This window comes from Leptodactylus fuscus, chromosome 10 (genome assembly GCF_031893055.1).
Source record: "Leptodactylus fuscus isolate aLepFus1 chromosome 10, aLepFus1.hap2, whole genome shotgun sequence".
NCBI classification, from domain to species: domain Eukaryota; kingdom Metazoa; phylum Chordata; class Amphibia; order Anura; family Leptodactylidae; genus Leptodactylus; species Leptodactylus fuscus.
The window spans coordinates 85553620-85574470 of NC_134274.1; the positions used below are offsets into that span (position 1 = coordinate 85553620).

The following is a 20851-nucleotide window of genomic DNA, read 5'->3' on the forward strand; positions in this document are numbered from 1 at the left end:
CCAATCAACGCTGGTTTTGCTAGAGGAGGCGGAGTCTAAAATTAGACCAGAATGGAAACTGCTGTGGACTGATTTTAGACTCCGCCTCCTCAGGCAGAACCAGAGTTGATTGGCCGAATCCGTAGACTGGCCAATCAACGCTGGTCAATGCATTCCTATGGGAAAAAGTCAGCTCCGGCATATGGCAAGCTGACAGGGAATCCCAACATAATAAAGGTACTTGATGCCCCCAGACATGCGCCCCCTGCTGTCCCAGTTACATTGCAGAGGTGTCGGCATCATTTCCTGGGGTGTCATAGTGGACTTGGTGACTCTCCTGAGGTGAATGGTGGGATCCCCTGTAATGAAGCATTTTCTCCCATAGACTATAATGGGGTTCGATTTTTGATCGAATAGTCGAATATTGAGTGGCTACTCGAAACAAATATCGAACATTTTACTGTTCGCTTATCTCTATTAATCATCAGGAAATTGAAGGATCCAGACAAGAAGCTTTTCTTACCTTCTATCATGAAAATAAAATACCCGTTTTTAGAAGAAGAACTCTACTGGTTGACATAAGGACCTGAGTGTTGATGGTCAAGGTCTCCTGTAGGGGGCACTCCCATCCCTAGGATATTAGGATGTAATGGTACTAAAAGACCTGAGGGTCCCTGTGCAGAAGGGCCTTTTACCCATCGGTGGATGGAAATATACAAAGTATATGGGTGTCAGAATGTAACAATGTAACACTGGCCTGAGTAATAAAGGGACACGTCATTCTTATTACATGATGTACTAGGACATATTTTTCCACAAAATCAGACTTGTTGATGTGATATGACGGGGTTAATGTCTTACTGATCAGTCTGTAGGTATTCCTGCTGTCTATGGATATCTTATTGAAGTACTTGTGTAATGGATCTGTTACCTGCACGCTCGGCCTCATTGCAGGACATGAATATATTAGAATATCTGCAGATAGCAGATCCCCTAATATTCTCTGCAATAGATGTCGGCCCCACAGAGATTGCAATATCCTCTTCCTGGATTGCTCTAGGCCTTGTGAAACCTTTATAAATGCAATGACCCTGCTGAGACACGTCCTATGTCCTTGGTAAGATAAAGGATTAAGAAAGATTCCCTTACTTTGTGCAATCTGGGCACTGAAATGCAAAGCTTGGTTTCCCTATCACGAGACAGTGACAACTTAGAGACCGCACAATGTGCTTGGTATTGTTGTCAGTGTTACAAAGAACCATCGGACCCTGGATTCCTGCTAAAGACGGCGATAATATAAGAAATGCAAAGCAAAGACGTAAAACACATCGGGGGGAGAGTCACCAAATATAAGACCAGCCTAGTCATATCCCCTGCACCAGTGAAGGACACACTTAGCTCATGATGGGGCTGAGACTCGTCACAAATTAGGCAATTCTGTCCCAATTTACAACAGCTTTGTGTGCACAGTCATTGAGCCCTGGTGTATCGGTCACTCAATATACAGTCCAGCCTGTGCTAATCTGAAAGAAAACACATTTTGCAATTTCATGGGGTTTTATTTCTGCACTTGTGACGTACAAACAACACACGGTGCGAAGGAGCCTTGTTGTTAATCTCAACAAAATATTTTTAACCATTTCAGTACCAGCCCAATTGGTGGTTCAGGACCAGACAGGTGTTCGGGTTTTTTGTATGTGCGGATTTGAAGGCTGTAACATTTTTATCATTTGCCTTTGTTCAATTAATTTTCTTTCTTTCTCCCCTTAAGGTCATAATAGATCTATGGGGACATCTGATTACTTTTTAATTTTTTGTGGGATTTCCCGTCTATCTGGGGCTGATACATATAAATACAGCCTCCCGCCCATGACTGTCTGAGCTGATCCTGGTCCTGGTTTTCTTTGGCCAGAATAATGCCCCCTTATTGCCCCCACACAGTATATTATTCACTCGCATAGTATAATGCTGGTTATTGCTGCACACAGTATGATGCCGCCCCTCATTACCCTACACAGTATAATGATCCCTTATCACACCAGCCCCCATTGTTCCCCCACAGACCCCCATAGGTTTGTGCACGGACCGGATACACGTTACAAGTGACTCCTGACACCTAGAACTTATTTCACAACTTCAAATATTTCACAGAAAACTAATTTTGCTCAATTTTACTGAAATAAAATATTTTGATTAGAGATGAGTGAACGGTGTTTGATTGAATTGATATTCGATGGAATATCAGGCCGTTCGAGGAGTTTGATTCCAATCGAATACCAAGAAGCAAACTCACAAAAAAATTGTATCCCCTCCCACCTTCCCTGGTGCGTTTTTTGCACCAATAACTGTGCAGGGGAGGTGGGACAGGAACTACGACAAAGGAGGCAGTGAAAAAAAATCTGAAAAAATAATTGGCTGCCGAAATCAGGTGACCTCCAATTTAGACGAATGGTGGATTTACCATTCATTTAATTTGGGACTGTGAACTATGTGACTGTGAGACAGGGACAGATGTACAGAAGGGTTAGCTAGGGATTACCTTTATTTAGGGGGGAATGTCACTCACCCAGCTCTTTGGGGCTCTATCTGGTCGGGATCCCTGTCAACTTGTGATATGCGGGAGATGACTATTTCCCATAGGAATGCATTGACCAGCGTTGATTGGCCGAATGCCCGTACACTGGCCAATCGACGCTGGTCAATGCATTCCTATGGCTCGGAACTACTAAAGGAATAGCTGAGCTGAGCGTGTTAGTACTACTAAGGAATAGCTAGCTGAGTGTGCAGTGTGGGAGATTATCCTATTCACTACACAGCATGTACCCCACGCTGTGTAGTGATTAACCCCCTCCCCCGGTGTCCACTTACCTGCAGCTCCCTGTTCTTGGTCCACTTTGATCCATTGCCATAGCGCCCTGCCCCCCTCTCCCTGACTATTATTATAGAGAAGGCGGAGCTTAGGAGAGTGTGGTCGGGTACTGGGCAGGGAGACTCCCCGCCCACACTCTCCTAAGCCCCAGCTTTTCTATAATAATAGTCGGGGAGAGGGGGGCAGGGCGCTATGGCAATGGATCGAAGTGGACCAAGAACAGGGAGCTGCAGGTAAGTGGACACCGGGGGAGGGGGTTAATCACTACACAGCGTGGGGTACATGCTGTGTAGTGAATAGGATAGTCGTTACAATCCCAGCTCTGCTTAATCAACAAACAGTACTGTCCGATACTAAAAACTCAGCTCGGCTATACCGATAAACTGAGCATGTAGTGTCCGATGTAGGTGAGCTGAGTGTGTAGGAGATGTAGATGTAGGAGAGCTGGCAGATATGCAGCAGACTAACACACTCAGCTCTGCTAACATCGGCCAGCTCTGCTACATCTCTGGTGTAGCAGCTCTGCACTACGCCCAACCAACCCTCCATCTACTCCTCCTGTCACACACATCTCGTGTGAGCTCAGCGCACACTCAGCTCTACTACATCTCTACAACAGAGTGTCAAGTTGTAGCAGAGCTGAGTGTGTGCTGAGCTATGTTACACCAGAGATGTGTGTGACAGGAGGAATAGCCAAGCTGAGCGCATGGCTAGCTCTGCTTCATTTCGCCATAGGTATGCATTGACAAGCTTTGATTGGCCAGTCTTACAGCATTCAGCCAATCAACGCTGGTTCTACCGGAGGAGGCGGAGTCTAAAATTGGACCAGAATGGAGACTGCTGTGGATGGATCTTAGACTCCGCCACCTCAGGCAGAACCAGCGTTGATTGGCCGAATGCTGAAGACTGGCCAATCAACGCTGGTCAATGCATTCCTATGGGAAAAAGTCCGCTCTGGCATATGGCAAGCTGACAGGGGATCCCGACATAATAAAGGTACTTGATGCCCCCAGACATGCTTCCCCTGCTGTCCCAGTTGCATTGCAGAGGTGTTGGCATCATTTCCTGGGGTGTCATAGTGGACTTGGTGACTCTCCTGAGACAAAGGGTGGGATCCCCTGTAGCGAAGCATTTTTCCCCATAGACTATAATGGGGTTCCATATTCATTCCAATAGTCCAATATTGAGATGCTATTCGTAACAAATATCGAATCTCCAACATTTTACTGTTCGCTCATCTCTAATTTTGATATCATAATTCATTAGACATTATTCCTACCTAACAAACCCTGACTTAGTGCACAAGTCATCCGGCTCCTGCACCGCACAGCAGCAGAGGAGAAAGTGGGTGCTAGAATAGTGGGCAAGGCGGGCACTAGTTATATAGAGCTGCCAACTACTGGAGCCCTTGTGCGTCCAAGGATTTCTTAGATTCTCTTCCCCTTCTTAGCCGAGCTCTGTAGATTTTCTTCTGTCACAGTGACATCTGCTGGACATCTGGTATATTACAGATCCGCTCACGTCTTCTGCAATGTGACAGGGCAAGGAGCGGATGTCACAATAAGGTAACAAAGGGCTCTGACTACATATGAGCAAACTGGTTCGGAACATGCAGGTCTGTTACAAATTTTGCAAACGTTTTAGGGTTTGCCACCCACATATCACTACTGACCACGTGGTACAGTAGAGAGAAGAGTCAAATTGCAACAGATGACTAGGACTGTGGCCACCAGTGGAGAAGAGAGACTGGAGCAGGGAGAGGTGAGTAACAAAGGCATTCACATGCACAAAACGTGGAGCTTAATTTGTATTCTGAGACATGTAACGTGTTCCAGTGACCAAGCAGTGATGTATAAGGTAATCCATTGATGTCATCTTGTATATATATGTGGACCTTTACGCTTTATCCTTGAAGAGACTGAGCAGCAGGTTACACCCCAATCCATTGACTACACGAACACCACAATAACGAAACTCACGAGTCACATCGTTCATTATCCAGTCTTTATCGTTTGATACTAAACATATAAAACATTACCAATAAATAATAGCGACATCATATATCCTGAGAAAGACCAACATGGACAATATATCCCTATAAGGATCAACTCCTGTCCTCGACTGGGATGTCACAAGACGCTGATGTTTGTGTACAAGCCATAGGGGGCGCTGGAATGACTGCCAAAGGTGCCGGGGTCATCGTATTTGGTACCAGATATGCCTGGAAAGGGTTAAAAAAAAGCATTAGAACATTATTGTATACTATTATAGTATCATTAGAAACAGAGAAGATTCGCGTTGGGTCCATCAGACTGTTCTGAGAACTGACGTGTTAATAAGATGTCGGTCACACGTCTGTTCCTCACCTACATGTGGATTACGTGTGCATACCTCCCAACTTTTGAAGAACTGAAAGAGGGACAAAATTTAGCCCCACCCACTTTTGTGTTGACTCCACCCATTCTCATAAATTTTTCATGTGCCCGCACACAGAATAATCCTCCTACAGTTACCCGTAAATTATATGTTCCCCCTCCATCTCTGCCCAAGATTCATGTCCCCTCCATCTCTGCCCCCAGATTCATGTCCCCCATCTCTGCCCCCAGATTCATGTCCCCCCATCTCTTCCCCCAGATTCATGTCCCCTCCATCTCTGCCCCCAGATTCATGTCCCCCCATCTCTGCCCCTAGATTCATGTCCCCCATCTCTGCCCCCAGATTCATGTCCCCCCATCTCTGCTCCCAGATTCATGTCCCTCCATCTCTGCCCCCAGATTCATGTCCCCTCCATCTTTGCCCCCAGATTCATGTCCCCACATCTCTGCCCCCAGTTTCATGTCTCTCCATCTCTGCCCCCAGATTTATGTCCCCTCCATCTCTGTCCCCAGATTCATGTCCCTCCATCTCTGCCCCCAGATACATGTCCCCTCCATCTCTGCCCCCAGATTCATGTCCCCTCCATCTCTGCCCCCAGATTTATGTCCCCTCCATCTCTGCCCCCAGATTCATGTCCCCCATCTCTGCCCCCAGATTCATGTCCCCCCATCTCTGCCCCCAGATTCATGTCCCCCAATCTCTGCCCCCAGATACATGTCCCCTCCATCTCTGCCCCCAGATTCATGTCCCCTCCATCTCTGCCCCCAGATTCATGTCCCTCCATCTCTGTCCCCAGATTCATGTCCCCCCATCTCTGCCCCCAGATTCATGTCCTTCCATCTCTGCACCCAGTGTCATGTCCCCTCCATCTCTGCCCCCAGATTCATGTCCTCCCATCTCTGCCCCCAGATTCATGTCCCTCCATCTCTGTCCCCAGATTCATGTCCCCCCATCTCTGCCCCCAGATTCATGTCCTTCCATCTCTGCACCCAGTGTCATGTCCCCTCCATCTCTGCCCCCAGATTCATGTCCTCCCATCTCTGCCCCCAGATTCATGTCCCTCCATCTCTGCACCCAGTGTCATGTCCCCTCCATCTCTGCCCCCAGATTCATGTCCCCCATCTCTGCCCCCAGATTCATGTTCCCTCCATCTCTGCCCCCAGATTCATGTCCCCCATCTCTGCCCCCCAGATTCATGTCCCTCCATCTCTGCCCCCAGATTCATGTCCCCTCCATCTCTGCCTCCAGTTTTGTGTCCCCTCCATCTCTGTCCCCAGATTCATGTCCCTCCATCTCTGCCCCCAGATTCATGTCCCCTCCATCTCTGCCCCCAGATTCATGTCCCCTCCATCTCTGCCTTCAGTTTCATGTCCCCTCCATCTCTGTCCCCAGATTCACATCCCCTCCATCTCTGCCCCCAGATTCATGTCCCCTCCATCTCTGCCTTCAGTTTCATGTCCCCTCCATCTCTGTCCCCAGATTCACATCCCCTCCATCTCTGCCCCCAGATTCATGTTCCCTCCATCTCTGCCCCCAGATTCATGTCCCTCCATCTCTGCCCCCAGATTCATGTCCCCTCCATCTCTGCCCCCAGATTCATGTCCCCTCCATCTCTGCCTTCAGTTTCATGTCCCCTCCATCTCTGTCCCCAGATTCACATCCCCTCCATCTCTGCCCCCAGATTCATGTCCCCTCCATCTCTGCCTTCAGTTTCATGTCCCCTCCATCTCTGTCCCCAGATTCACATCCCCTCCATCTCTGCCCCCAGATTCATGTCCCCTCCATCTCTGCCCCCAGATTCATGTCCCCCCATCTATGCCCCCAGGTTCATGTCCCCTCCATCTCTGCCCCCAGATTCATGTCCCCTCCATCTCTTACTTTATACAATGTTTGTATCTGATTTCTTAGATTCTTTCTTTTGTTAACATAAAACCTTCCATTACAAGCGAGACTTGCCGAAATCTTTCCTAATGCAGAAAAGTTACTTGTAGATAGAAGTTACCTGGGGGGCGCTCGTTGTGGTGTCCAAAGATCGACATCCATAAACCGCAATGGATATGGACACACAAAACAGGGTCAGATCAGTGATAAGAAGCAACGCGTAGACAACAAACGCACCGGTCTGCCAAGACAACCGAATGAGACAAGGTTAGAACTGGACGGCAACTCTGTATAAACTGCAGCTCGGAAATCATGGAGGATTTGGTGCGGAGATTTTTGTGAATTTCCTGGTAGAAAACCCCCTACCCAAAGTCAATCTAAACACTATACATGATGCCCTTAGTGCAGTGGGTGCCAGTGCCGCCCAGTGATTGTACCCACAGCCGGCCTGTGTTGGACCCTGCTGATCTTTAATAGGGAAAGGTCACCAATGATTACGCCCTTTACGTAGTCCAGTAACTTTTTGGTAAGCCCAAAGGCAATAAAAACCTTCCTATCCCATTACACAGCAACATATGAGATTTACAAAATTTGGCCAGAATTGGCCGACCCCTATAACCACTAAAAATACAACAATCAAGACTTACACTTCTGCCTTGACAAAAATAGTGATCACCGACCACTAAAGGACATCCGACATACACCACGACAATATCCAGGCAGACCATTACGATTCCGAGAGCGCTGATAATCGCACTTAAGATGTTCAAGGCCAGAGAACCTTTCACCTGGTAGGAAAGATGGGAACAAGTTGTGACGTCTGGACGTAACGTCTCGATAGATCAATGACTTCCTATCCATACTATGGGGTTTGGTTGTTTTTTATACCGTATATATTTGGTATCTACCTTTCTGGTAGTTTTGGGGTGCTCTATAGTGTAGGGTAGGTTTTGACGTATTTGGGGCCCAACCACAAGAGAATTCTGCTCATGGATGGTCAGTAGAGATGGGGAGACCTTCTTCAGAATCCCAAATATTGATAAGGTTCGCCAGCCAGTGTCATTTCAGGCCAAAGTTGTTCAGTATGGACCAGAATTTCTGTTATTATACTGTGGGGTCCCAGGGTATAGTAAGTGGAGGCCCTTGGATGGACGAACCAAAATACTAACCCGTCCCTCTCACCATTCATGGACTCCTGTGCCACATCCGTTGCTCCTGTCTCTTCTGGTCTCCTGGTTGATGTCAGCAGTCCCGGGGTTGTCTAAGGCCTTAACAGCCACATGACATCACCCATGAGGCCAGAAAAGTACTGAAGACACCTGTGAAGGGGCATCAGACACCATGACGGAGCCCAAGGAAGGCCTTCACAAACCCAGTTAGGCCCAAAATTGAATTAGGCCCCATCTTGGGTTAGGGTTGTCTCATCTTCTCTGCTGGATTCAAGCTAACCCAATACTCTTTGTGTGTGTATTGGTGGAAAACTCACCACACAAGGGGATGTCGTATTCTGAGCAGACAGAGTAAGACCGGCCGCAACGAGATACTACAACAAATACACAACAAAAAATTCAGCAATGTGTGACATACGGCACAAGACAAGAACTATCGGGTAAAGCTGATACTTACCGATACGAGTCCCCAGAAGGGGACACCACTGTACAACGTGTAATACACCACAGTGAAGATCATCCCAATCCCGAGTATAAACTGGACTATACTCGCCACAAGGAACAAGATCTGTGCAGAAAAAAAAACAATGCAAAAATGTTATCATTGGTCGTCCCACAAGAGACAGGAGCCAGTGTGACCCGTGGGCCGGCGTCAGTGGAAAACGTGTGGGTGCCATATGGTATTTTATGTGTCTCTTCTATCCCTATATACCACACTGGGGCAATTCCCTAGAAATGTTTTCCATCAGGCTCCGGAATAACGCTCTTCTATTTCAGCCTATAGTTCATGTACGATGCATGGCGTCTACCGCACTCATTTTCCAAAGAGGGGCAGAAACTCCTATCACATTTGCTGATGATCAGACATGGGCTGTCACACAGTCATAACCCAGATGACAGCTAAGGCTGACTCCATTCTTATCATGGAGACTTCGGATTCTTCTTTTCTACACAAGACACTGTGTCAGTTGTTGAGTCTTATTGCTGGTCACATGACATGGCTAAGGACCAGAAGGGAGTGGACAAGTCACAAATTACCTGGAAGATTACCTTCACCTACAAAAGTTTTTGTAGTTGTGCTTATGTAAGTTCCTTACCCTGGACACTTTGGGCTATTTCAGATGTTTGGGTTGGAAAAAATGTCCAATAATGTCCCCAAGGAACTATGAATTACCCCCAAAAGTGGATATTAGTAATGTCCACCTTTCTGCCACATAGTACAGTATGTGGATGTGTTCCAGATACTCACCACAAGTCTTTTTGTCTTATACATGACTGAGGTTGGTGGTTTTTGTGGCACGGCTATGGTGGCACTCCATTGTGGAACAGTAGAGGGGTTCGTCATCGGAGAAGCAAAATGACCATTTGGTACATTAGTAATATACTGTACGTTCCCTATAGGCGCTGTGGTATAAGGAGGTAAATGTGGAGGAGGGTTGTCGCTGCAGGGTATCACTTCATAGCTGTGGGGTTTGGTTTCATTCGTGGGTGAACACATCATGGAGATTTAGGAATAAGAACCTGAAACTGAAAACGTAAAGGAATAAGCCTGAGGTTAAGTCAGTTCTTGTTATTAGTGTACCCGTAGGTTACCTATATGTTATACAGTCACCATAGTCATTGTCAGGTCAGGAAGCCGCTGAGAACTACTTTGCCCAAAAAATATCCATACTAGCCATTGACTGGAACGTGGCCCATCCTCACTGGAGGAGCCATCAGATAATTGGACGTCTCTGATGTAATGTCTTTTTATATTCCCGGATATGGACACTCGGCCCCAGAAACCTTCCCAAGTCTTTGTTGTTCTTGTACACAAAAGAACTAGCCCTAGCTCAGTTCTCCGTGTCCTCCATGCAGACCCAACACAATAACTGGTCTTTCTTGTTCTCAAACACAAAAGAATTAGTAAACCAAACCATATTGTCACTGTGGGGTGTATGACCCCTGTCCGTACCTGTATTCATCCATAGGGGGTGAGTACAGAATCTGACAAGAGTGTGAGGTGTGGTGGGCCTACCAGTCCTATCCGGGGAGGTCTGATATATCCGCCTTAATATAAACTGTCTACTGTATACAGATCTACCATTCTCTACAGGCTCCATATACACGGCTCTACCATTCTCTACAGGCTCCATATACACAGCTCTACCATTTCCTACAGGCTCCATATACACGGCTCTACCATTCTCTACAGGCTCCATATACACATGGCTCTACCATTCTCTACAGGCTCCATATACACAGCTCTACCATTCTCTACAGGCTCCATATACACGGCTCTACCATTCTCTACAGGCTCCATATACACGGCTCTACCATTCTCTACAGGCTCCATATACACAGCTTTACGGCTCCATATACACTGCTCTACCATTCTCTACAGGCTCCATATACACGGCTCTACCATTCTCTACAGGCTCCATATACATGGCTCTACCATTGTCTACAAGCTCCATATACACGGCTCTACCATTGTCTACAAGCTCCATATACACGGCTCTACCATTCTCTACAGGCTCCATATACATGGCTCTACCATTGTCTACAAGCTCCATATACACGGCTCTACCATTGTCTACAAGCTCCATATACACGGCTCTACCATTGTCTACAAGCTCCATATACACGGCTCTACCATTCTCTACAGGCTCCATATACATGGCTCTACCATTCTCTACAGGCTCCATATACACGGCTCTACCATTCTCTACAGGCTCCATATACACACTCTACCATTCTCTACAGGCTCCATATACACGGCTCTACAATTCTCTACAGGCTCCATATACACGGCTCTACCATTCTCTACAGGCTCCATATACACGGCTCTACCATTCTCTACAGGCTCCATATACACGGCTCTACCATTCTCTACAGGCTCCATATACACAGCTCTACGGCTCCATATACACTGCTCTACCATTCTCTACAGGCTCCATATACACGGCTCTACCATTCTCTACAGGCTCCATATACACGGCTCTACCATTCTCTACAGGCTCCATATACACACTCTACCATTCTCTACAGGCTCCATATACACGGCTCTACCATTCTCTACAGGCTCCATATACACGGCTCTACCATTCTCTACAGGCTCCATATACACGGCTCTACCATTCTCTACAGGCTCCATATACACAGCTCTACCATTCTCTACAGGCTCCATATACACGGCTCTACCATTCTCTACAGGCTCCATATACACGGCTCTACCATTCTCTACAGGCTCCATATACACGGCTCTACCATTCTCTACAGGCTCCATATACACAGCTCTACGGCTCCATATACACTGCTCTACCATTCTCTACAGGCGCCATATACACGGCTCTACCATTCTCTACAGGCTCCATATACACACTCTACCATTCTCTACAGGCTCCATATACACGGCTCTACCATTCTCTACAGGCTCCATATACACGGCTCTACCATTCTCTACAGGCTCCATATACACGGCTCTACCATTCTCTACAGGCTCCATATACACGGCTCTACCATTCTCTACAGGCTCTATATACACATGGCTCTACCATTCTCTACAGGCTCCATATACACGGCTCTACCATTCTCTACAGGCTCCATATACACGGCTCTACCATTCTCTACAGGCTCCATATACACAGCTCTACGGCTCCATATACACTGCTCTACCATTCTCTACAGGCTCCATATACACGGCTCTACCATTCTCTACAGGCTCCATATACACGGCTCTACCATTCTCTACAGGCTCCATATACACGGCTCTACCATTCCCTACAGGCTCCATATACATGGCTCTACCATTCCCTACAGGCTCCATATACACGGCTCTACCATTCTCTACAGGCTCCATATACACGGCTCTACCATTCTCTACAGGCTCCATATACACAGCTCTACCATTCTCTACAGGCTCCATATACACGGCTCTACCATTCTCTACAGGCTCCATATACACGGCTCTACCATTCTCTACAGGCTCCATATACACGGCTCTACCATTCCCTACAGGCTCCATATACACGCTCTACCATTCTCTACAGGCTCCATATACACGGCTCTACCATTCTCTACAGGCTCCATATACACGGCTCTACCATTCTCTACAGGCTCCATATACACGGCTCTACCATTCTCTACAGGCTCCATATACACGGCTCTACCATTCTCTACAGGCTCCATATACACGGCTCTACCATTCTCTACAGGCTCCATATACACAGCTCTACCATTCCCTACAGGCTCCATATACACGCTCTACCATTCTCTACAGGCTCCATATACACGGCTCTACCATTCTCTACAGGCTCCATATACACGGCTCTACCATTCTCTACAGGCTCTATATACACATGGCTCTACCATTCTCTACAGGCTCCATATACACAGCTCTACCATTCTCTACAGGCTCCATATACATGGCTGTGTCGGTCATATTTCACATCTGTCGAGAAGAGGAACCTGTGAGTGAGGGCTGTGTAGTAGCCTGAAAAAAAATTCTATGAACATGATGGTAGATCACACAACGGGATGTGTAGGCATGACTCTCAGCCGCCATCTTGTTTTCCTCCAGTCTTGTGACCGCATGTCACTTTGTCACCTCATGTGCCCATCCTTGGTCCCCATCCTAACTCAGGATGCACAAGAAGTAGACACCATAGTGAAGAAGGTTTTCCCCTCTTGGTCTATAGATCAGTAAACCACAATGAGGAGGAAACGTCTCCAAACTGATTGACAATAATCTCATATCCAGTTCTTAGTATTCGGCATTGAGAGTGTGTATACTCACCGCGGGCACTTCTCAGTCTTCTGCTTGCTCTGGATCCAGGCGAGTCCTCTATATAAGCGAGGCCCGGCTTCCTGCTGCCACTTCGCCCAGTTACATATTACCTTGTACGTAATGGGATCGCTGGTTTAATTGAGATATAAAATTTTGATGTATAAAGGTGCGCCCGTCATGAGGATAGGACGGCCTTAGTGTCGGAAGGGTGTCTCAATGTCTCAAAGTGAGTCAAGTGGAAATATTCCCTCCTCGCTATGACACCCTACTATGACAATGGTTATTCGCCGTTACAAGGGTGCGGCTTCCTACGTAATCTAATTTTTATGGCTAAAATAAAAGATGAAGAAATTTTATTTAAAAAATCTTGATTACAAAATATCCTTCACTCGTCCTGTATAGGTCGTCCCACCTTTCCTATACTGACCTGGTAACCCCAAAAAACTGCGGCGTCTCATTGGCGATATCTGCAACGGCATTATTGTTATACTTCTATCCACAAAACACAGAATCTGCACAGAGCCCTAACACCGTTTGCACATCTCGGCCCCCTCTGTATTCCTTCACCCCATCTCCACTGTCGTCTATAACCAGTTCCGTGATTTTAGGACTGCCATCCTTCGTGGAGAACTGGGAGAGGGATCTGGGGGCTCCTGTCCACCAGTTGTCTGGATCTTCCATAAGTTCTCCATTTCATGTAGTGCTCAAGACACAAACTATAATCTCCTCTCCGGCCGGTACAGAGACCCCTCTGTCCTTCATGAGATGTTCCCCTCAACCTCTGATCTCTGTTGGAGACGAGGGGAACGATGCTACACGTCTGATGGAACTGCCCCCTCTTACAACCCTTTTGGCATGAGGTCCGCAGAATACTATAGATGGACACAGTTGTCGCCCTGGAGTATATCCCCGCCCCTTTGTTGTGCTCTTTTAGTTTTAAAGGAAAATTAGTATTTCAAAATAACGTAAAATATAACATGCTATAATCGTGACCTGACTCTGACAGGGTCACTGTGGAGCATATTATACTTTGTGGGGTCACTGTGGAGCCTATTATTCTATATGGGGTCACTGTGGAGCATATTATACTGTGTGGTGTCACTGTGAAGCCTTTTATTAGTAGCAGCTGGTGGGTGACATTATACTATGGGAGAAGCTGGTGGGTGACATTATACTATGGGGGTAGCTGGTGGGTGACATTATACTATGGGGGTAGCTGGTGGGTGACATTATACTATGGGAGAAGCTGGTGGGTGACATTATACTATGGGGTAGCTGGTAGGTGACATTATACAATGGGGGTAGCTGGTGGGTGACATTATACTATGGGAGGAGCTGGTGGGTGACATTATACTATGGGGGTAGCCGGTGGGTGACATTATACTATGGGGATAGCTGGTGGGTGACATTATACTATGGGGTAGCTGGTAGGTGACATTATACTATGGAGGTAGCTGGTGGGTGACATTATACTATGGGGGTAGATGGTGGGTGACATTATACTATGGGGGTAGCTGGGGGGTGACATTATACTATGGGGTAGCTGGTGGGTGACATTATACTATGGGGATAGCTGGTGGGTGACATTATACTATGGGGTAGCTGGTAGGTGACATTATACTATGGGGGTAGCTGGTGGGTGACATTATACTATGGGGATAGCTGGTAGGTGACATTATACTATGGGAGAAGCAGGTGGGTGACATTATACTATGGGGTAGCTGGTGGGTGACATTATACTATGGGGGTAGCTGGTGGGTGACATTATACTATGGGGATAGCTGGTAGGTGACATTATACTATGGGAGAAGCAGGTGGGTGACATTATACTATGGGGTAGCTGGTGGGTGACATTATACTATGGGGGTAGCTGGTGGGTGACATTATACTATGGGAGGAGCTGGTGGGTGACATTATACTATGGGAGGAGCTGGTGGGTGACATTATACTATAGGGTAGCTGGTGGGTGACATTATACTATGGGAGGAGCTGGTGGGTGACATTATACTATGGGGGTAGCTGGTGGGTGACATTATACTATGGGGGTAGCTGGTGGGTGACATTATACTATGGAGGTAGCTGGTGGGTGACATTATACTATGGGGGTAGCTGGTGGGTGACATTATACTATGGGGGTAGATGGTGGGTGACATTATACTATGGGGGTAGCTGGTGGGTGACATTATACTATGGGAGGAGCTGGGGGGTGACATTATACTATGGGGTAGCTGGTGGGTGACATTATACTATGGGGATAGCTGGTGGGTGACATTATACTATGGGGGTAGCTGGTGGGTGACATTATACTATGGGGGTAGATGGTGGGTGACATTATACTATGGGGGTAGCTGGTGGGTGACATTATACTATGGGGTAGCTGGTGGGTGACATTATACTATGGGGGTAGCTGGTGGGTGACATTATACTATGGGGTAGCTGGTAGGTGACATTATACTATGGGGGTAGCTGGTGGGTGACATTATACTATGGGGGTAGCTGGGGGGTGACATTATACTATGGGGTAGCTGGTGGGTGACATTATACTATGGGGATAGCTGGTGGGTGACATTATACTATGGGGCAGCTGGTAGGTGACATTATACTATGGGGATAGCTGGTAGGTGACATTATACTATGGGAGAAGCAGGTGGGTGACATTATACTATGGGGGTAGCTGGGGGGTGACATTATACTATGGGGTAGCTGGTGGGTGACATTATACTATGGGGATAGCTGGTGGGTGACATTATACTATGGGGTAGCTGGTAGGTGACATTATACTATGGGGGTAGCTGGGGGGTGACATTATACTATGGGGATAGCTGGTAGGTGACATTATACTATGGGAGAAGCAGGTGGGTGACATTATACTATGGGGTAGCTGGTAGGTGACATTATACTATGGGGGTAGCTGGTAGGTGACATTATACTATGGGAGAAGCAGGTGGGTGACATTATACTATGGGGGTAGCTGGGGGGTGACATTATACTATGGGGTAGCTGGTGGGTGACATTATACTATGGGGATAGCTGGTGGGTGACATTATACTATCGGGTAGCTGGTAGGTGACATTATACTATGGGGGTAGCTGGGGGGTGACATTATACTATGGGGTAGCTGGTGGGTGACATTATACTATGGGGGTAGCTGGTGGGTGACATTATACTATGGGGATAGCTGGTAGGTGACATTATACTATGGGAGAAGCAGGTGGGTGACATTATACTATGGGGTAGCTGGTGGGTGACATTATACTATGGGGGTAGCTGGTGGGTGACATTATACTATGGGAGGAGCTGGTGGGTGACATTATACTATGGGAGGAGCTGGTGGGTGACATTATACTATGGGAGGAGCTGGTGGGTGACATTATACTATGGGGTAGCTGGTGGGTGACATTATACTATGGGAGGAGCTGGTGGGTGACATTATACTATGGGGGTAGCTGGTGGGTGACATTATACTATGGGGGTAGCTGGTGGTTGACATTATACTATGGGGGTAGCTGGTGGGTGACATTATACTATGGGGGTAGCTGGTGGGTGACATTATACTATGGGAGAAGCTGGTAGGTGACATTATACTATGGGAAGAGCTGGTGGGTGACATGATACTATGGTGGTAGCTGGTGGGTGACATTGTACTATGGGAGGAGCTGCTGGGTGACATTATACTATGGGAGAAGCTGGTAGGTGACATTATACTATGGGGGTAGCTGGTGGGTGACATTATACTATGGGGTAGCTGGTGGGTGACATTATACTATGGGGATAGCTGGTGGGTGACATTATACTATGGGGTAGCTGGTAGGTGACATTATACTATGGGGGTAGCTGGGGGGTGACATTATACTATGGGGATAGCTGGTAGGTGACATTATACTATGGGAGAAGCAGGTGGGTGACATTATACTATGGGGTAGCTGGTGGGTGACATTATACTATGGGGGTAGCTGGTGGGTGACATTATACTATGGGGATAGCTGGTAGGTGACATTATACTATGGGAGAAGCAGGTGGGTGACATTATACTATGGGGTAGCTGGTGGGTGACATTATACTATGGGGGTAGCTGGTGGGTGACATTATACTATGGGGATAGCTGGTAGGTGACATTATACTATGGGAGAAGCAGGTGGGTGACATTATACTATGGGGTAGCTGGTGGGTGACATTATACTATGGGGGTAGCTGGTGGGTGACATTATACTATGGGAGGAGCTGGTGGGTGACATTATACTATGGGAGGAGCTGGTGGGTGACATTATACTATGGGGTAGCTGGTGGGTGACATTATACTATGGGAGGAGCTGGTGGGTGACATTATACTATGGGAGGAGCTGGTGGGTGACATTATACTATGGGGTAGCTGGTGGGTGACATTATACTATGGGAGGAGCTGGTGGGTGACATTATACTATGGGGGTAGCTGGTGGGTGACATTATACTATGGGGGTAGCTGGTGGTTGACATTATACTATGGGGGTAGCTGGTGGGTGACATTATACTATGGGGGTAGCTGGTGGGTGACATTATACTATGGGAGAAGCTGGTAGGTGACATTATACTATGGGAAGAGCTGGTGGGTGACATGATACTATGGTGGTAGCTGGTGGGTGACATTGTACTATGGGAGGAGCTGCTGGGTGACATTATACTATGGGATAAGCTGGTAGGTGACATTATACTATGGGGGTAGCTGGTGGGTGAAATTATACTATGGGGGTAGCTGGTGGGTGACATTATACTATGGGAGAAGCTGGTAGGTGACATTATACTATGGGAAGAGCTGGTGGGTGACATGATACTATGGTGGTAGCTGGTGGGTGACATTGTACTATGGGAGGAGCAGCTGGGTGACATTATACTATGGGAGAAGCTGGTAGGTGACATTATACTATGGGAGGAGCTGGGGGGTGACATTATACTATGGGGGTAGCTGGTGGGTGACATTATACTATGGGAGGAGCTGGTGGGTGACATTATACTATGGGGGTAGCTGGTGGGTGACATTATACTATGGGGGTAGCTGGAGGGTGACATTATACTATGGGGGTAGCTGGTGGGTGACATTATACTATGGGGGTAGCTGGTGGGTGACATTATACTATGGGAGGAGCTGGTGGGTGACATTATACTATGGGGGTAGCTGGTGGGTGACATTATACTATGGGGGTAGCTGGAAAGGGACATTATACTATGGGGGTAGCTGGTGGGTGACATTATACTATGGGGGTAGCTGGTGGGTGATATTATACTATGGGGGTAGATGGTGGGTGACATTATACTATGGGGGTAGCTGGTGGGTGACATTATACTATGGGAGGAGCTGGTGGGTGACATTATACTATGGGGGTAGCTGGTGGGTGACATTATACTATGGGAGGAGCTGGCGGGTGACATTATACTATGGGAGGAGCTGGGGGGTGACATTATACTATGGGAGGAGCTGGCGGGTGACATGATACTATGGGGGTAGCTGGTGGGTGACATTATACTATGGGGGTAGCTGGTGGGTGACATTATACTATGGGGTAGCTGGTGGGTGACTTTATACTATGGGGGTAGATGGTGGGTGACATTATACTATGGGGGTAGCTGGTGGGTGACATTATACTATGGGAGGAGCTGGTGGGTGACATTATACTATGGAGGTAGATGGTGGGTGACATTATACTATGGGGGTAGCTGGTGGGTGATATTATACTATGGGGGTAGATGGTGGGTGACATTATACTATGGGGGTAGCTGGTGGGTGACATTATACTATGGGAGGAGCTGGTGGGTGACATTATACTATGGGAGGAGCTGGTGGGTGACATTATACTATGGGGTAGCTGGTGGGTGACATTATACTATGGGAGGAGCTGGCGGGTGACATTATACTATGGGAGGATCTGGCGGGTGACATTATACTATGGGAGGAGCTGGTGGGTGACATGATACTATGGTGGTAGCTGGTGGGTGACATTGTACTATGGGAGGAGCTGCTGGGTGACATTATACTATGGGAGAAGCTGGTAGGTGACATTATACTATGGGAGGAGCTGGGGGGTGACATTATACTATGGGGGTAGCTGGTGGGTGACATTATACTATGGGAGGAGCTGGTGGGTGACATTATACTATGGGGGTAGCTGGTGGGTGACATTATACTATGGGGGTAGCTGGAGGGTGACATTATACTATGGGGGTAGCTGGTGGGTGACATTATACTATGGGGGTAGCTGGTGGGTGACATTATACTATGGGAGGAGCTGGTGGGTGACATTATACTATGGGGGTAGCTGGTGGGTGACATTATACTATGGGGTAGCTGGAAAGGGACATTATACTATGGGGGTAGCTGGTGGGTGACATTATACTATGGAGGTAGATGGTGGGTGACATTATACTATGGGGGTAGCTGGTGGGTGATATTATACTATGGGGATAGATGGTGGGTGACATTATACTATGGGGTAGCTGGTGGGTGACATTATACTATGGGGGTAGCTGGTGGGTGACATTATACTATGGGGGTAGCTGGTGGGTGACATTATACTATGGGGTAGCTGGTGGGTGACATTATACTATGGGGGTAGCTGGTGGGTGACATTATACTATGGGGGTAGCTGGTGGGTGACATTATACTATGGGGGTAGCTGGTGGGTGACATTATACTATGGGGGTAGCTGGTGGGTGACTTTATACTGTCAATTCTGGCATGGCTTGTAACCTTTTATTTTTTTTCCCACTCAGCGTTCTGCATATGTCACCTGTTACCTTTATTCTGCGCGTCGTTACGATTACGGCGATACCTAATTTATATTGTTTTTTAGGAGTTACTAATTTTGCAGAACAAAAACCCATTTGGGCACATAAATCAATTATCGCATCGCCATATTCTGAGAGGCGTAACATTCTTATTTTTCGGTTGAGGGTTTAATTTTTTGAGGGACAACCTGGGTTTTTTATTGGTATTATATTGGAATCCCTTAAATGCAATGGTCATGTTTGATAGCGGCATCTAAGGGGTTAAATCCCCCAATCGGAGCACAGATAGAGCTACGGCTAACACTTGCCTTCAGAAGGCTCCCGGCTGTCATAGGAACACGTTGGCTCCCCCAATCTACCAGTAACGTCAAAGGAGGGAATTGGTATCCAATGCCCGCGTTCAGAGTTTGCTCCGGGTCTCCGCTGTACATTACTCTGCTGCAGAGCGGCCGCCATTGTATTAGTATAGCCGATGTTGGGAAGGTGATAAGGCATCGCTGGCTCCAAGAACATGGGCGGGTTATTCAGCCGCATGGATTTCTTGGCTGTTTTGTAATCCTTTTACCGTAGATTATTTATCATTAGCTCTTTTATCCTTGTGCGTCCCGATGAATAAAATCCTCGGCTTTTCTTTGTATAACTTTGGCCGGGATTTCCTTCTTTCTTGGTTTAAGTAGTGATACGGTTTTTTTCCAGTTTTTTCCCTCTTAGGTCGGTATTGAAGGGTTATAGGAAGTCTTTGGGTAGGAGATGAGCGGACTTGTTATGTAGATTGTATTTGCTCTTAGAACAGGTTTGCCGGGACAGTCCTGAGCTTTGTGTATTTAGCCATTTTGGCATTCTCCGGTGCGTATTAGTGAGCTGTTTGCTTAGATCACATGTTGGGCTTCTGGTTTAAGGATATTGACTTATATGACAGTTACTTGGTCATCTTTCCACTCTTACCACCACCAAGCCTGGCTGAGCCACAGAGCCCCGGGAAAAACTGATACCCCCCAACCAAGCACCAGCCATCTGCCAAGTCAAAACCCCCAACATGCCCTGAACAAGGCT

General features: G+C 47.2%; 1 protein-coding gene across 1 annotated transcript; it reads right to left on the minus strand.

Moving 5' to 3' along the window:
- Window positions 1-545: 545 nt before the first annotated feature.
- On the minus strand, window positions 546-9619 carry LOC142219234 (uncharacterized). Its single transcript, XM_075288181.1, has 7 exons — window positions 9524-9619; window positions 8732-8842; window positions 8592-8648; window positions 7753-7893; window positions 7227-7346; window positions 841-1168; window positions 546-610 (listed from the first exon to the last, which is right to left on the minus strand). The coding sequence occupies exons 1-7, from the start codon at window positions 9617-9619 to the stop codon at window positions 546-548; spliced, it is 918 nt and encodes a 305-aa protein (XP_075144282.1).
- Between the last annotated feature and the right edge of the window lie 11232 nt (window positions 9620-20851).